This window comes from Aspergillus candidus (genome assembly GCF_002847045.1).
Source record: "Aspergillus candidus strain CBS 102.13 unplaced genomic scaffold BDW47scaffold_49, whole genome shotgun sequence".
Taxonomy (NCBI): Eukaryota; Fungi; Ascomycota; class Eurotiomycetes; order Eurotiales; family Aspergillaceae; genus Aspergillus; species Aspergillus candidus.
Window position 1 is genome coordinate 108,770 of NW_020194054.1, and position 16,393 is coordinate 125,162.

A 16,393-nucleotide genomic window follows, 5' to 3' on the forward strand; every position below is an offset into this window, starting at 1 on the left:
GACAGGGGTGACTTGGTTTTGTGATAACCCCGATGTGAAGCTAGATAGTCTATCGTTCTTACATATAGCACCCTTAGTCCCCCCAAGAGGATGTAGGAAGGAAAGCTAAAAGCTTATCGAATACGCAGCCCAAATGATTTCGCACGCTCGCCAGGATGGAAAAATTTCAACTGGCACGTGCCAGATCATACAGGAACGGTTGTGCCCTTCCAGCGACGCGGTTGACGAATTTGCCGATGAAAAGGCCACCCAAGCCCTCAATCGGCGGCTAGTCCGTAAAATGGACGCTGCCTTTCTCTCGGTTATGGTCCTCGTGTTCTTTTTCAAGCGCGTTGACAAGTCTATCATCGCGTGGGTTACGATTTCGGGGATTCTTCTGAGACCTGTCAAGCTGACTGTTCACCTAGCAAAGCGAAGCTTAGCAGTTTCGAACGTGATCTCAACCTACATGGCACGCAGTTTAATACGGCGGTATCGATGGCAGCCGCGGGGTGGGCATTGTCCATTGTGTCGATGACTCTCCCGCCTTGACACTGACTTTTGCATGCAGATATCTCATCACGATAATACCCAGCAACCTATTGCTGACGCGAGCTCGGCCGTCCATATATCTCCCATGCTGCGCGTCCCTCTGGGCGATCGTTGCTATGGCCACGGCAGCGGCGCAAAATTACCCGCAAATCGTCGCCCTAAGGTTCTTGCTCGGTCTTTGCGAGGGTCCGTATAGCCCGGGGTGCATTTTCGTACTTTCGTGCTGGTACACGAAAGAGGAACTGGCCCTGCGCAATGCCATCCTCGCTATCGCCACACCACTGTCCAGTGCCTTCGTCGGTTTGATTAGCGCGGGGGTATTTTCGAAGATGGAAGGCGTACACGGCTGGGCAGGATGGCGCTGGCTATTCCTGCTCATGGGATGCATTTCCCTCGCCGCAGCGCTCATGGCCTTCGTCTTCTTCCCAGACTATCCCGAGTCGTCCACAGGATCGACACAGTGGCTGCTGACTCCAGTCGAGCGGCGGTGGGCTATTGAACGTATGCGACGGGACCGCGTAGCGCACCCCAAGTCCACTGTTTTAGCTGGCATGAAGAGTGCTCTGCTTGACTACCGCGTGTGGTTATTAGTATGTACCCCCCGGGAGATAAACTGAAACTTACGCCTTGACCTGCAGAGAAAGACAATTGACCTCCGATTTAGGCCCTGGTCTCCTGCTGCCACCGCTCGGCCACCGGGTACTCAACTTTCTACCCATCAATCGTCAAGGCCATGCACCTCGGAAACACATATGTCACGCTGCTCTGCACGGCACCGCCGTACCTTCTGGGCGCCATCGTGAGCTGCCTCGTATCCTGGTCGAGTGACCGATTCCACGACCGCAGTGGACATATGATGGGAACGATGACGGTAGTGACTATCGGGTTCATCATCCACATCGCGGTGGAAAATCGCCCGGTCCAGTACTTTGCCTCCTTCCTTTATATCCCTGCCGACTCAGCGACGAACGCCCTCCCCAGGGCTTTGATTGCAACGGCGGCCGGGCAGACACCGGAAAAGCGCTCGTGTGCCGTAGCGATCGTCGAGGTTATCACGTCTTTGAGCGAGGTCTGGTCGTCCTATTTCTTCCAGAATAACGATGCCCCTCGCTATATTAAGGGCATGGTGATCTTGGTGGCATTTTCAGTCGTGTGCATTCTCTCGGCAGGGCTAATGCGGTGGATCCTGTGGAGGGACAATCGGAGACTGCAGGCCAGGTTCGCGGGCACGGACACGGTGCCTATCCTGCACCCACTATAGTGGATGAGCGAACAGGACCATGCGGGTGATGAAACAACGGCGTCAGGATGGATCTCTGGTGGGTACTTGGGGGGGACCTGGGGGGTGGAGATGGGGAGATCAGCGGGGAGAAGCAGATCGCTGAAGACAGGCGTATCACGTGCCCGGATCCATCCTGCGTTATTCGATCGAGAGATACATCTGGCCCCACAATGACTGTGTCTTGTAGATGGACTGGAGGTACATTAGATCATGCCCTTCCTCTATTTCCGCCATTTTGGTGGGTGGTCGCCAAACACATGCAGGTCCAACGGGTATCAGTCGATTACTATACTATACTATATCATAAGAACGAAACATCGTAAACAGCATAAGCAGCATGAGCGCATGCTTCCCAGTATGGGGGCTACCGAATCACCATACTGGCAATCAGGACACTGGTCATATGTGACCCGGTCGCTGCATATCGATCCCTCCCAGGCAGGTTCTCCTCGCCTTGTCGTCGAGGCTCGATCTCTAAGCTCTGGTCATACGCGTTGTCCAGGTTTCTCGCGTTCTGCAGGCCCTTCTGAATTATGTCCTGAAGTTCGGGGACGGGGAGGAAGTAGTGAGGTGTGCGTTGGTGGTGCAGGATCTCGCGCAGCACTTCCGCGACTTTCGCGCGTTTGGCGAAATTGATAACCCCGGAGGGCGACTGGTTGGGGATTCCGTCCTCGAGGAAGACGAGGTCGGTGAGAAAAACACCTGTGAGGTCATCTTGTGGTTAGTGGATGCATGACGATACACACTTGGGGAAAATCCCTACCAATGAATGGGATGCATGGTGGTGGGGACGCTCTCAAAGTTTCCCGGTATCGAATGAAGTTCTTCTCGCTAGACATGAGATGTCGCAGATTCTCCAACGAGACCATTGCCTTCCGGCTAACTTGATTCCAGTGCAGGTACAATCGGAAGACGGGCGTTGTGCCCAGGCCGGAGATGATGGACATTAGTGTGGCGTAGTTGTTCAACTCACGGCATTTCTTCTCTGGTCAGCTTGGTTCGAGTCGCGTGTGCTGAGACGGTAGTGCCTACCTCCGCTACTTGAACGAAATATTTCATCATGCCCACTCGTCGTTTCATGTCACACTGTCCCAGGATGGCCTCCACTACCCAGTTGGCTAGCTGGTTCGAATGTAGAATCATGGCATTGATCCCTGTGTGGGCCTCCGTGGTCCACGCCTTGTTCAGCCAGTCCACGTGTCGTATTCGACTGTACAGCTGCGACTCCAAAATCGTCAACTGACGTGCCATCTCCGTGGGATCAATTTCTCCCAGCTTTATTTTCTTCATACTCTTGGGCGTGATCGGAGACGGGGGTTGCGTGTTGGACGGCGGCGTCACGAGCCGTCGAGTGGGCATTTGACCGGTCAGTCGCTGTTCCATGGCGGCCAGCAGCCGGGACGAGGCCGCATTGTCCATAATCTCCGAGCATTGTTGAACCTGCCCATGCATGCGACGAAGCTTTTGAGTAGTCTCTGGGCTATTGGACTCGCCCCAGTATCGTTCAAACCAGTTCGTCAGGGCCGCGATGGTGCGCGTCCGCATGACTTCCTGGGATCGTCCATCGAACTGCGTCTCCCTGACGCGTTCAACTAAAATGGTGAAGAGCTCCAATGCCGTCGTGAAGGTGCTGTAGGTCAGAAAGAATACATCGCTAAACGTCGGCTCGCTCCTTTCGGGGTCTGTGAGATGATCCACCAGGGCCCCGAGGCTGCCCTCTTTGATCGTATCGTGCACCGCAACGTCGTACACTAGCTCTTCAGAGCGTGGACGAAGGTGCTGCTCCTCTCTCTTATCCAACTTGGGAGGTTGGGGACCAAAGTGGAATGCAGCGCTCAGCGTCTCCCCGTGCCAAGAGTGATTCCCGCGACGAGAATGCCGCCTATGCCTTAGAAGCTCGGACATAACAGGCAGGTTGTCAAGCTGACGCTATACACGACACTCTGGCATTCAACGTCACACCAAGCCCGTGATTTTCATGACAGACAGGTGACAGAAAGGCTAGGCAAGTGACGTCCCTACCCTAGGGGTGCCCCCACCTCCCGACATCGCTTTATCAATCTTATCATCAGGCGATCGCTACTCCATGAGGTCAGATTCACTAGACGCTAGTAAATACGGTGTCGCTAGTGTCCCCATTTTGGTTTCTCGGCACCAAACCACGCGCCTGAATGACCGAAGCGGAGCACGTCCCCACCCATGCTTTTGCAAAATCTGCTAGATGACGTTGCGGTGAGTGCGTGGGACCGGAAAAAAGCGCGCACTGAGATGCGGTCAATCATGCACTGAATCCCAGGTGTCTGGTACGGAGCAAAGCATCGACTGTGGAATAGAGCGTCGTAGCCCGAAGACGTCCGACAGACGCAGGAAGCCTATGGAGAGTGATACCTCGGAAACCAATTCATTTACCAAATATTATCATGTCATATGTGTTAAAATTCTGCTGGTGATCATCATATCACATTCCCTTTACTTTGGTCGTTGTCGGGATCGTTGTCCACCCGGAAATTGCGCCAGCAGGCAACGGCCGGGATGGCCAAGCCCATAATGGCAACCGCTGCCACACATCCCCAGGTCATGTACACACCATACGCGTGACTGATGGCAGCACGTATATCCGAGCCTACGGGATATTGCAGCTGTTTAGTGTACCCCCCTTTGTAGATCGTCAAGTACTCGTCCTTGTGCGCGGCCGGAAGCGCCTCGCGTAGGGAAGCAGGGAATGTGTTCGTGTAGATTCCCGAAGAAACAGCCGACCCAATCGCCGCGCCAAGTGACGAGAACAGCCCAATGAGCGATAGCATCATAGGAATATATTCCCGGTCAGCCGCGGCCATGACCGCCATGTCTTGCCCTATTCGTGTCGTCAGTAACCAGCGGTTTTCGCAGAAGGGGCATTATCCTTACCGATCACCAACGTGCCTCCACCAATCGCGATGAAAACCTGGCACATCACGATATATCCGATCCCGCCACTCTCATTGCTACGGAAGTGGATCATCAACCCAGCTCCCAACAACACCAACGGTAGACCAAACCCTAGACAGGTATACTTGAACTGTCTCGTCAAATAGACCAGAACTCCAAAGACCGCCGACCAAAAGCAAGACCCAACATTGTAGATCTGCCCAACATACCCTGTCATGCTAATTGACAGGCCATACACGACCATGCAAAAATTGTAGAAGTACAGTTCCCAGCAGTAGTAACTGAAGAATAGGGCGCATGTCGAGACGCAGGCCCCCACAACAGATCGGTTGTTAAACAAAGACCACTGGATAAAGTTGGAGGGAGCGTAGTACCGTTCCCACACCCCAAATAAGCTAAACGCAATAACACTGGCGGCGAGCATCCCGATGAAGGTTCCGCTCTTGTATGCAGTGTGTCCGACACTAGCAAGGCTGAACGGGAGAAGGAGAAGAACAAAGGCCGCCATCAGAAAGAAAGCCCCAATAACTGCAAAATGTGAACAGCGACTGTTAGTGCTATCCGAAAAAAAAGGGCATGGCATGACTGAGCCACATACTATCAAATTCACGGGCATAATGTATAAGCGACTGGACAGGCGTGCGGCCACTCGGCTGTGGGCAGTAAAGTGTCATCCGTTGGGCCTTCTTTTGGTAGAAGCGAAAGTGGGCAGCCAGGGGCAACATCACGGCCGGCGCAACGACAGCAAATGTCCCATAGGCCCAACGCCAGGAGGCTGTCTCAACGAAGGATTGGGCCGCCAACGGACCGGTGAACGCCGTACAGATAAACGGTGTACTGGCGAATCCGAACGCAAAGGCTCGGTTTCTCATTCCACTAGTATCGGCGATAAAAACATCCAGAATCAAGTACAGTGCATCGTACCCAACCCAGTACAGGACGTAGCCCACGCTGTACGAGGCGGGGCTGTTGCATGCCGCGAGGATAATAAGGCCCACGACGTAGACAACGATGAAGAACAAAAACCCTTCCGTTCGGCCCCATATACTCAGCAAGCGACCTATCGGAAGTTTCAGGACCCCGCTAATCACATTCGACAGAATATTGGCGGTTCCAACCGACGGGGCGTCTTTGAACGAGGCGTAGGCGCTGTGTATTACGTTGCTGCTGATGGCGGACTGCAGAGCCAAAATAAAAAACGAGACCCAGATTCTGTGGGACAGGAGTTAGCGAGGTGCCGTTGGGATTTAGCGATGCTTGCCTGACAGTGCGTAAGTCATGTAGGCCGTCTGCTTAGACCAGGCCATCGCAGCAGCCTCTGCCTTCTGGACCCCCATCACCGCCCCTGGGTTTACATGCTGTCGTTTCTGCGGTTGACCACTGTCGATGGACTCGCTGTCCTTGGTCGCGGAAACGTTGACCTCGTAATGGGCGCGGCGGAAGTCGATCCCGGAGGTATACTCCGCCAGGCGAAAGTCGCTGCGCCCTCGCACCAGATTCGCGATGCCCATGGTCGGGGAGCTGTTGGCCAGTTGGTGGGGTGGCCGGAACGCGTGCGGTTTCTATCCCTGTATTCGGTCGAATCACCAGTGCTGGAGTGCGTCTACCGGAATAAGACTCCGGCATGGTAGAATGATTGGGGGGGGGTAAGGTTTTCAGTAACCAACAGTTGGAACGTGAGGAGGGGGGGCTTGTCGGTAAGACCAATACCGGCTCTACTCAACGTCGGCGCAAGGCGCGCTTCACGACGACGATCTTTGCGGTATAAAATCGTCGGGCCAATGACTTCCTCGACCACGGCATGGGCCGGGTTTAAGTTTGAACTATTCGGATCAGATAACTCTGCTGAGACAGCAAATTTCGATGGCGGGGACCATCATGACACATGGCTATTCGGAGGAAGCGCGCTCATTGGTGTCTGGATGCCTCCATCAACCTCGTCCCATCCACACTATCCACAGAAAAAGAAAAAGAAAAAGAAATCCCACGCGATTCCAACTCCTCCCGCGTCTCCATTGGGCAGTGGGGGCATCACAGGGAAATTGGAACGGCAACGGATGAAAGGACTGGGTCCAACCAACTACCAGGCCCCCGAAGAAAATGTCGCGTGGGATTCTGCATGGGCATCCCGATCTATAATCAACATCCTGCAGGAAATTGGAAGTGTGTACCTCGCATGATGCACCCGGCCACAGACACCAACCCATCCAGTGCACTCGGGTTGGGATCGGCGTATAGCAAAACAGTATAGCCCATGCCGATCACCGACGGATGTCGCTGTCCAGTGCCCACCGGGTCCTCGACGCCGACACCGCTCGCGTTCAATTCGGGCGATCTGTAAACGTATTTTTTTGTCGGGCATCTTTGTGCTTTTCCCGACACCGTCGGACAGGCTCTAGACGTGCAAACGAAAAATCGGAGAGAATGAAATAGCCAAAACAGGGAGATGCCGCTAATGATGTCAATCGCGCCGATCTTTCATTTCACAGCCTATGGAGACCGGAATAGGTAGTCTGCACTGTTTAGTTTTGCAGTTATATAAATCTCATCTTCGTAGAGGGACGGATTGACTTGTTGTCATTGAGCAACCTCCCTAGTGGGAGTGCTATCCTAGTGAAAGGGCGCGGACGGTTCTGCAAAGAGTCCGATCGACCCTCCTCACTCACCGTATCGCAAAGTCCGGTTTTCGGCGATTGTTGTTGTGGTCGGACGAAGGCGATGAAAGAAGTAGCACCAAAACATCGATGTTTAGGTAAATCTCGGCTGGATTCCACGAAGAAAGCCACTTTTTTGGCTTTGGGACAAGTTCAAGACCAGAGACGACGTCGGTTTGATCCACGTGGTGTCGGTTGATCTGTTCTTTGGTCGGCCTGATTGACGCTTCCCAAATCAGGCATCCATCCCTTGCTGTACCCCGTGACATGCCTATCTATATATATGGGCGTCGCAGACACGGGCATGATATGTCGTACTCTTATGGTAGATCCCGCTTATTGTCGCGCACGGTCTGTCGTGTCTGGAAGTCTCACATTTATCGAACGTGCCAGACTTGCGGGTCTCAGTGATCTATATATTGGTCGCGAAGGAGCCGGTGTGAGGTGAAAAAATTCAATCCTACCATCTATTGATCCGCATGGCGAAGTTTGTGGTAATATCATTGCTATTGAGCATTAAACTATAGAGGTTCGGAACAAGGCATGGCAAATCAAGGGCAACTGGATGCAGAACATTCATCCCCGGACAGCTGCGACATGAGAGGGAAGCGTGAAATAACCACCTTGTTCAGTGCATCGAGCACTTCCACCGATGAAAAGTCTCCCTGAAACAGGGCTCTCCAGAGTTTGGCATCCACCACGTCTATCCTCAACTTAGCAACTCAATCTAGGCAGGCCACAATGTTCTGCAAGGGTGACTTACCATTGGGCTGTGGCATGGAACTGCGGCAGTCAATGATTAACCAATCTCGCAGCCACCCGTTGTGAATCCATGGCGTGTAAATTCTAGCACACACAAACCTCTCGCAGTGGGCATCAAATCCATCCGAAATCAGCAATAGCTTAATACCCTGACTAACATGGGTGATCTGAATGCGATATCTCCACGTCCATCTCCCGACCACTCGCTGGAAATCTGCGTAAAAAGCCCGGAGAGACTGCGTGGGGAACGATGAAGCTTGTCGTGATATGTAGCTCGAACTGGCCTTTCCACACCAAGCGGGGGTGCGTAGTGTGGTCCCAAGGCTCCTCCGATTTCTCCGAGGCTCTGTCTGCATGGAAACCTGGATAAAACGATCGTTTTTCACCGGTAAATTACAGCGTCCTCCAGATTAGCAATCGCCTTGCCTTTGAGACTTTTTGCCAATTTTCTTCCCAAAAGACAGAATTATTCGGCAAATCCCCCTTGATAGCATGTTGCAATAAGAGATGGGAATTACCGCCAGATTAAAAAAGATGTACGACACTTTGGGGCTTTGTAAGTCGCCTTATCAGTGTAATAAATATCACCGCCAGTGTTTTTTTGTCGGCAGTAGTATTCGTGGAGATGTGTCGAGCCAGTGTTGTTTTCCAGAGGCTGGGGTACCTCCTACATAAACGACCGACCGTGTGCTCATGTAGTATCTTGTACGATTTCGGTTTGGGGCATTGCGAATTTATCCCGTGGTTAGTTCATGACAATGTGGCAACGGGCCAACGGCTCTCCCATCGCCGACACCCAGCGCAAGAAGAAGAACGACCTTAAACACACATACCCGTGGTGGTTCCAGAATGGCAATTGAGTCATCGACCGGTGAAGCGGCCAATGAAGTCTTCCAGGAATTTTCATTGTGTGTCAAAGTTACCAAATACTAAACCAACCTATTGAACAGCATTATGGGAGGGCTCAATCTGACTGATAACCTCAACGAAAGTCCTAGGTTTCAATATTGGTGGAAGAAGGGCCATAGCCAGCGGAGACTCAGGGGGAGGTAAATTGACAAAATGATAATTTCTAGATTTGACTGCAGTATATGACATTGAGTGCAGGGCCACGCTATTAGTCTATACAAAACAAGAGTTTATAAGTTTTTCATAAGATGTGCCAGGGATTTGGCCGCTCTAGAAGAAAATTAATATGCTTTGTATAATAATGCTCACTTGGAATTAATACTATATACCCATGCCTCGTCAAGTCAAAAGACTGGTCATTGACTAGCAGGACATCAATAGACCAGCTCCCATCATTGAGATGCCATCACAATGCAGTAGAGCAAAATCGAAAGAAAAGAAGAAAAAAGAAAAAAGAAAGGGTGTTGCAGCAAATCAAGGGTGCAAGCATAACTGACACTGCTGCCTGATGCCATCACACCCGGACATCATGGCACGCGTCTGCGGCGTGTGGATACTTTGTGACTGCATCCTCATGCCATCCGACACTGATCCAGAACATTGTGATCATCAATCATCAGTCTGATCAACAATCCGCTTGAGTCCGTCGCGTTGATTTCCAACTACAAGCGACGTCAGTCATTCTCTTGAGCTAGCCACACAGCCAACGCAGTCTTGTAGAGGATTCCCTGCACGGGGTACTTCGGTTCAACACCCAAGGTAGCTTACCGCACCCGGACGCTGTGTTGTCAACAGCCAAGCTAGCGAGGAGATGATCTGCTTGGTGCCTTGTCGAGTCATCCAAGGAGAAGAAAATTCCTCCAGCCCAGAAAGACATGGATTCTTCCCGTTGGTATCCTCATTTTGTATTGGTCCGATATATAGAAGAGTTAGCTCTGATCATACTGGGATCAACATGCCCGGATGCAAGAACCACCAACAGAGTAGATAAACCCTACAATAGTTAGTTGGGATGCAAATTTCTGGGAAAGGCGCGAGCTTCGAGTTTGTGGTTTCCTCTGTCCACAGGTCAGCGATGGTACACGTACCAGCAGAGAACCGTGTGGATCCTTCTTGTCTCGGGACATGCACATCTGGTGTTTCATTGATACTCTTCTTGGCCCCCATACTGTTGTTCTCTCATTCCAGACTCTTCTTCGTTTTTTTTTTCATTCAAGTCCTATCATTCGCTTATTTTTTTACATATTGTCTCGTTTTGTTTCGGATTTACTGCCCCTGGCTGCTTAAGGGGGTAAGATATTTTCTATCCACAGAACTTGAACGACTGAAAGGAACAACAGCTCAGGGTGCACAATCGCCGAATTTTTACAATTTCACATGCACCAATCTTCTCCCACCATCGCAAGGAATATCCACCCCATTGATATAGTTGGCTCCCGGGCTTGCCAAAAACAGCATGGTAGCTGCAATATCATCCGGCACGCCCAGTCGGCGACGGGGATTCTGCTCCTTGAGCTCCTCCTCCCCACCAAGGATGTCAATCAGCCCGTTGGCAAGCTTGGAGGGGAAGAACCCCGGGGAAATGCTGTTGACCGTGATGTTGCGCGGGCCCAGCTCGACGGCTAGATTGCGCGTCAGATGCTGCGCCGCAGCCTTGGACACTGAATACATGATGGTGCCATGCTCGCCGACGTGGGGGACGGTGCTGCCGGCGGTAGAGCTGACGACGATGATGCGCGAGGGCGATGCTGGTGTGCCGGCCTGGGCAAGCAGGGGGGTAAACAGCCGAGCGAGGTTGAAGACACCTTTGACGTTGAGGTCGAGCACTTTCTCCGTGGCCCGGTCGGGGGTCGGCTCGAAGGGTCCGCCCCAGGACGCGCCGGCGTTTGCGACAAGAATATCCACCTGCGGTTCGTGGGCCTGGACGTCGTCCACGAGGCGCTGGATTTCCTTGGTATCCGCTACATTCGCAGCAATGCCGATCGCCTTGCCTTTAATGCCAGGGAGCTTGTTGAGTTGGTCAACAGCGGCATTGACCCCCTCTGCCTTGCGTGCGGTGACAAAGACGGTCTTTGCGCCCGCCCGAAGAAAGACAGTGGCTGCGTGCAGTCCCAGGCCCCGGGATCCTATGATGGTTAGCTATAATCATCTGGTGGAGAGGAGATACGAACCGCCCGTAACAACGGCCACCTTGTCGGCCAGATCAAAGTAGGTGTTTGGGTTCTGTAATTCTGACATGGTTCAGTGACTGGGCGAAGTAAAAAAGATGAGACAAGAAGAGGGAAAGCGAGAAGATATACCTGCGGAACCAGGGAATAGGCCGAGGTAAAGCCAGGGTTCGTGTGTTATGATCCGAACCCCGCATGGGGCTGCATGAGGCTGCATGATTTCACATCTCATCACCCCGTCAAAAAAGACAACACCTTGCAACCTCCCAGAGCCGTCAAGATGGCATTGCAATCGGTGTACCCCCCGCTGGACATTCCCCAGACCAACGTGCTGTCCTACCTCTTTCCCCCTAACCAACCGATCTCTGACAAACCCATCTGGATCGATGCGGGGAACCCAGCTCACTCGCTCTCGCCCCGGCAGATACACTCGTGGGTGCGCCGGCTGGGCTATGGACTGGACCGTTTGGGAGTGCCACGCGGTGCGGTCGTCATGATTCTGACACCTAATCATATATACGTTCCCATCGCGTATCAGGGCATCGTCGGCGCGGGACGCATCTTTAGTGGGGCCAACCCTATTTACACCGAGTCAGAGGTCGAGTACCAGATGCGGAACACGACAGCCAGCCTTGTTCTCGTGCATCCATCGCTAGTGCACACCGCGCTCGCAGCGGGACAGCGCGCGGGGGTCTCCCCCAACCGTATGTTTCTCTTCTCTGATGATCCCCCGTCGACTCCGATCGACGGCGTGCATGACTGGCGCGAGATGGTAGGCACGGAGGAAGAGGGCGCCTCGTGGCACTGGGATCAGATGGGAGACAGGGCGAAAACAACTGTCGCGACGGTCAATTACTCGTCTGGCACGACCGGCCTCCCCAAGGGAGTGTGTATCTCACACGCCAACCTCATCGCCAACGTCGAGCAGAACATTTTCATGCGTGACCAGGGGACGTCTTTTACCAGTTCCACCTCCCCATCGGCTTCTCGACCTGAAGAGCGATGGCTGGGCTTTCTCCCGCTCTACCATGCATACGGTATATTCTCCTATCACGCATTACCATGTTTTCCAATTTTTAACACCATCAGGGCAACTCTTCGCTTGCCTAGTAGCTCCCAAATTAGGATTTCCAGTCTACATAATGCGCCAGTTCGTCTTCGAGGACTTCCTCGCCGCCATCCAAACCTACCGCATCACCCACCTGCAAGTGGCGCCCCCGATCCTCATCATGCTGGACAAACGCCCCGAAACCGTTCGCTACGATCTCTCCAGCATTGAGGCCATCCTCTGCGGCGCCGCCCCTCTTTCCCGCGATTTGCAAAACAGCGTCCAGCGCCGCTTCGGCCTCCGCGTTGTGCAAGCCTACGGCATGACCGAGCTCACCTGCGGCGTCATCCACGTCCCGGGTGGTGCCTCTGACGAGACAGGCAGCGTGGGCCTCCTGGACCCTAATTGCGAGTGCCAGCTTGTCGCTCCTGACGGAAGTATTATCACTTCCCCCGGGGAACCAGGCGAGGTCTATATCCGGGGACCCAATGTCTGCCTCGGCTACTGGCGCAATGAGCCCGCCACCCGCGAAACCATCTCCCCCGACGGATGGCTCAAAACCGGCGACGTCATGGTCGTCAAAGACGGGTGGTTCTGGGTCGTCGATCGCAAGAAGGAGCTCATCAAGGTCAATGGCTTGCAGGTGGCCCCCGCGGAGCTGGAGGCCGTTTTGCTGGAGCATGACGATATCGCTGATGCGGGAGTCGTCGGGGTACCTTTTGGAGATGGCGAGGAGCGCCCTCGTGCGTATGTCCTCCCGAAGGAGGGGCGCAACCTGCGAGAGGATCAGATAGAGGGGTTTCTGCGTCAGCGTGTCGCCAAGCATAAGTGGCTAGTTGGGGGTGTCGTGATTGTTGGCGAGATTCCGCGCTTGGCGAGTGGGAAGATCCAGCGGGCTGTCTTGCGAAAGGGGGCGAGTAAAACAGGAGTTAGTAAGTTGTAAGCACGGATGTGTTATAGAAATGGAGATGCAAGCACCGCTGGTCATAGAATTGCTATATCCGTTCTATCCCAATGTCTGCACCTCAAGATCACAATTTGCTCCGACTTTTCCGTCCGTAGACCTGCCACAACCCCACCACTCTAATTACAATATACTATCGACAAAGGAAATGAAACGACACTAGTTAAGAAACGCGACGGCATTTCAATCTAATGAGAAACAGAAAGAAAAAGGAATTCAGCCCCCGGACCCCCCTCGCACAGGTTTAGACACTCTCTTCCGACCTTTCGCCTGACCGCTTCTCACCCTCCACGACTCCCACTGTTCGACCATGCATCTTGCGAGTCACCTCATCAGTCAGATACTGGCCGTAGTCAATGGTCGTGAAGCTCAGGATGAGCGCCAATCCGGCAAAGGCAATCACCGCGTACCAGACATAGCGCCACGCGTCGGCAGCGCTGGCGCTCCGCACAAGCGACAGCTGCGTCGCGGTCTCCATATCCACGCCAGGCACGCTGATGAACATGCCGGTCGCCAGCTGCTCGACGACACCCTTGATCTGCGCGACCGACAGCCCCTGCGCCTGCGCTTCCTGCATCACCGCCGGCGCGACGATCGCGTTCACCTTGTTGTTCAGGATCGTCGACAGCACGGCCGTTGACACAGACCCGCCCGCCGACCGGATACTGCCCAGGGCGCCGAGCGCAGCGCCAATGTCCTCGCTAGGCAGCGACAGTGGCGCCAGCGACAGACTGCACGTTTCGATGATGCCCACGGAGAACATCGCCATGATCATCAGCCCCACCCACTTGGAGGACTCGCCCGCCTCGACGGTGGTCATCGCCGCTGCGAAAGCCACCAGCATCGAGCACGACCCGATCATGATCCACCGCGATCGGTGCACGTACTGCGACAGCCATCCTGCGACGATCTGTCCCAGCAGGCAGCCTGACCCCACAGAGCAGGTCAGCCAGCCCGCGTGGATGACTGACGGCGACGGGAAGAGGTAAGCCACCTGCTGCGGCGCCAGAACGTTCATGCTGTAGTAGACAGAACTGCCGCCCGTCGCGGCCGCTACCATGGCTAGGTAGCCCGGCTTGCGGAAGAGGTGAGTAGGGAGCAGCGGGTCGCCGTGGATGCGCGGGTGCACGTAGGCGTCGTACAGAACAAAGAGGACGAGCGCGACGAAGCCAACAACGATTGTGGCAATGACGTGCGATGACCCCCACGGGTACATGAGGCCTCCCCAGCTGAGGCCCATGATGAAGAGGAGCAAGCCGCCCGTGAAAAGGATGAACCCGACTAAATCCTGCCGGCGGAGCTGCTGCTTGAAGGAGCGGTTCATGTGCAGCAGGGAGAAGGTCGGTGGGTGGTAGAAGAAGAAGAAGGCCACGACAGCGAGACCCGCGCAGATGATGTTGAGGTAGTAAGCCCAGCGCCAGGTCTGGCTGGTCGTTGACACGATCGACTGCGAGATGACGGGGCCAAAGCAGGCGATCTGGAAGCTGGAGAAGAAGATAGCAACGATGGTCGATGGGCGGTACTTGTTGGGCACCAGCTCCGATACAGCCACCGTGAAAGAGATCTGCACTGATCCGCCCAGACCCATCAGCAGGTCCGCCGCGATGAGGGTCTCGACGTCTTTGGCGGCGGCGCCGACGATGCCACCGATCAAGGACAGCGCGTTGCCGCCGATGAAGAACCAGCGTCGTCCGAAGATGTCACTCAGCCGACCGACCAGCAGGAAGCCGACACTCAGGCCCAGACTGTACGCCAGGGAGACCCAGGTGAGGTTGGGGCTGGGTCCAATATCCTGGCCGATGAAGGTGAGCATGTTGGCGGGGAGGATGAAGCTGATGAATTGCGAGATGTTGCTCATGCAAAAGGCCTATACATATCAGTCTGTCTGTCTCTGCTTCTCCCAGGGTCGACGAAGAACATACGAAAATAGTCCCAATAAACCCAATTGAACGATAGTAGTTCGGAGGAAGGTCATTGCCCAGGGCCTCGGCCTTAATGGCGAAGGTATCATTCTGGATGATGGGTTCGTTGGACTCCCGGCTGACCACCTGCGTCGGGGGCAACTCTTTGTCCTCCATGATGTCGGTATAAATATACACGCAGAATACCGGAATTGAACAAGAAGAGAGGAAAGAGGGAAGCCTTCAAGGGAGGGCGGCGGACAGAAACGGACGACTATATGAGGGGCTCTGGTCTCACCCCCCTTGCTAAAAGGATTGACAACGGTTTCCTGTTTCTGGCTCGACCTTATCCCGACCAGGCTAATCCCTCCGACTATGCATCGACGGCGCGGATGATTGCTTCTAGTCGAACTCGGGATCGATAGGGGGGTCTAGTCCTGCATAGTGGATGGCGAGCTGGATACCTCATTGGGTATAGACTATGGAGGGTATTCGACGATATGGGTTAATTGCGAGCAGCAACGCGATTGACTTCCATGCAGCACGTTCTCCCCGCGGATCGGTGGACACCTGCCGCCGGAGTCTGCCCGTCAACGTCGTTCCAAACCTCGACCACAACACATGGCAGGACGACGACCCCTGTGCACAGTGGAGAGGGGTAGGGAAGTCGTTTCACGACATGAATAACGATAATCCTGTCAGACTCCATCACGTCGAAAGCTGTCATGGATGCCCTAAGCGGGAGCGGTCCGTGCCAAGGTCTCTTAGGCGGGACTATCATAATAACGTCCTGTTCGATGGTCCCTTTGGGGAAAATTCGAACGGACCAGTCTGGAGTCTGCACTGACCGGTCAGCCCTGGGGGTTCCCCATATGATTGGGAACATGAGGTTGAGACCCAGACGGAACCTCATCCGCGGGAAACCGTTCTTTCGACCCGGTCTAGGGGGGTCGATGATATCCATGTTCTCCATTGGGACATTTTTGTGGAAACTAGGATACCAGGTCTTCCGGTCGGTGATCCAGACTCCCAAATGCGCCTAACCCGTCCACCCAAGCCGGTTGAGATTTTCTTGCATTTGATTATCAAGGTTATTATTTGTGTGAAATTTCTAGGCAGATCCACTCCTGTGGTTTGACCCTAGTTTGCTCCTATTTTGGCGTCGGTTTGGCGTCTTTTTACTGAGACATGGTGGGTTTCACCCCCAATCTAGCGCGGCAGTGGATCCCCGCTGTCAGATAGCACC

General features: G+C 54.0%; 7 protein-coding genes across 7 annotated transcripts; 2 read left to right on the forward strand and 5 right to left on the reverse strand.

Annotated features, from left to right (window-relative positions):
* Window positions 1-123: 123 nt before the first annotated feature.
* Window positions 124-1,792, forward strand: BDW47DRAFT_133586 (MFS general substrate transporter; the record flags this gene model as incomplete). Its single annotated transcript, XM_024817873.1, has 4 exons — window positions 124-351; window positions 408-491; window positions 551-1,121; window positions 1,196-1,792. The coding sequence occupies exons 1-4, from the start codon at window positions 134-136 to the stop codon at window positions 1,790-1,792; spliced, it is 1,470 nt and encodes a 489-aa protein (XP_024669264.1). The 5' UTR covers window positions 124-133.
* Window positions 1,793-2,138: 346 nt separating this feature from the next.
* On the reverse strand, window positions 2,139-3,718 carry BDW47DRAFT_133588 (Ras-GEF domain-containing protein; the record flags this gene model as incomplete). Its single annotated transcript, XM_024817874.1, has 3 exons — window positions 2,139-2,515; window positions 2,577-2,793; window positions 2,846-3,718. The coding sequence occupies 3 exons, from the start codon at window positions 3,716-3,718 to the stop codon at window positions 2,178-2,180; spliced, it is 1,428 nt and encodes a 475-aa protein (XP_024669265.1). The 3' UTR covers window positions 2,139-2,177.
* A 548-nt stretch (window positions 3,719-4,266) lies between these two features.
* Window positions 4,267-6,252, reverse strand: BDW47DRAFT_119694 (siderochrome-iron transporter; the record flags this gene model as incomplete). Its single annotated transcript, XM_024815385.1, has 4 exons — window positions 4,267-4,667; window positions 4,721-5,269; window positions 5,340-5,953; window positions 6,008-6,252. The coding sequence occupies 4 exons, from the start codon at window positions 6,250-6,252 to the stop codon at window positions 4,267-4,269; spliced, it is 1,809 nt and encodes a 602-aa protein (XP_024669266.1).
* A 1,489-nt stretch (window positions 6,253-7,741) lies between these two features.
* On the reverse strand, window positions 7,742-8,846 carry BDW47DRAFT_110735 (uncharacterized protein). Its single transcript, XM_024813797.1, has 2 exons — window positions 8,159-8,846; window positions 7,742-8,098 (listed from the first exon to the last, which is right to left on the reverse strand). Exons 1-2 carry the CDS (start codon window positions 8,511-8,513, stop codon window positions 7,947-7,949), a joined length of 507 nt encoding a protein of 168 aa, XP_024669267.1. The 5' UTR covers window positions 8,514-8,846; the 3' UTR covers window positions 7,742-7,946.
* A 1,585-nt stretch (window positions 8,847-10,431) lies between these two features.
* Window positions 10,432-11,304, reverse strand: BDW47DRAFT_128324 (SDR family NAD(P)-dependent oxidoreductase; the record flags this gene model as incomplete). Its single annotated transcript, XM_024816835.1, has 2 exons — window positions 10,432-11,192; window positions 11,238-11,304. The coding sequence occupies 2 exons, from the start codon at window positions 11,302-11,304 to the stop codon at window positions 10,432-10,434; spliced, it is 828 nt and encodes a 275-aa protein (XP_024669268.1).
* A 195-nt stretch (window positions 11,305-11,499) lies between these two features.
* On the forward strand, window positions 11,500-13,289 carry BDW47DRAFT_110737 (acyl--CoA ligase). The gene is made up of 2 exons (XM_024813798.1): window positions 11,500-12,271; window positions 12,324-13,289. The coding sequence occupies exons 1-2, from the start codon at window positions 11,515-11,517 to the stop codon at window positions 13,223-13,225; spliced, it is 1,659 nt and encodes a 552-aa protein (XP_024669269.1). The 5' UTR covers window positions 11,500-11,514; the 3' UTR covers window positions 13,226-13,289.
* Window positions 13,290-13,490: 201 nt separating this feature from the next.
* On the reverse strand, window positions 13,491-15,324 carry BDW47DRAFT_119697 (trichothecene efflux pump; the record flags this gene model as incomplete). The annotated part of the gene is made up of 2 exons (XM_024815386.1): window positions 13,491-15,113; window positions 15,169-15,324. 2 exons carry the CDS (start codon window positions 15,322-15,324, stop codon window positions 13,491-13,493), a joined length of 1,779 nt encoding a protein of 592 aa, XP_024669270.1.
* Between the last annotated feature and the right edge of the window lie 1,069 nt (window positions 15,325-16,393).

What these genes read in the sequence shown, in the direction of transcription:
- BDW47DRAFT_110735 (XM_024813797.1), bottom strand. Translation starts at nt 8,513, where the DNA reads ATGCAGACAGAGCCTCGGAGAAATCGGAGGAGCCTTGGGACCACACTA. An exon ending in TTCCATGCCACAGCCCAATG is followed by an intron (nt 8,099 to 8,158) that starts GTAAGTCACCCT and finishes AGTTGAGGATAG; the next exon opens with ACGTGGTGGATGCCAAACTC.
- BDW47DRAFT_110737 (XM_024813798.1), top strand. Translation starts at nt 11,515, where the DNA reads ATGGCATTGCAATCGGTGTACCCCCCGCTGGACATTCCCCAGACCAAC. An exon ending in CCCGCTCTACCATGCATACG is followed by an intron (nt 12,272 to 12,323) that starts GTATATTCTCCT and finishes TAACACCATCAG; the next exon opens with GGCAACTCTTCGCTTGCCTA.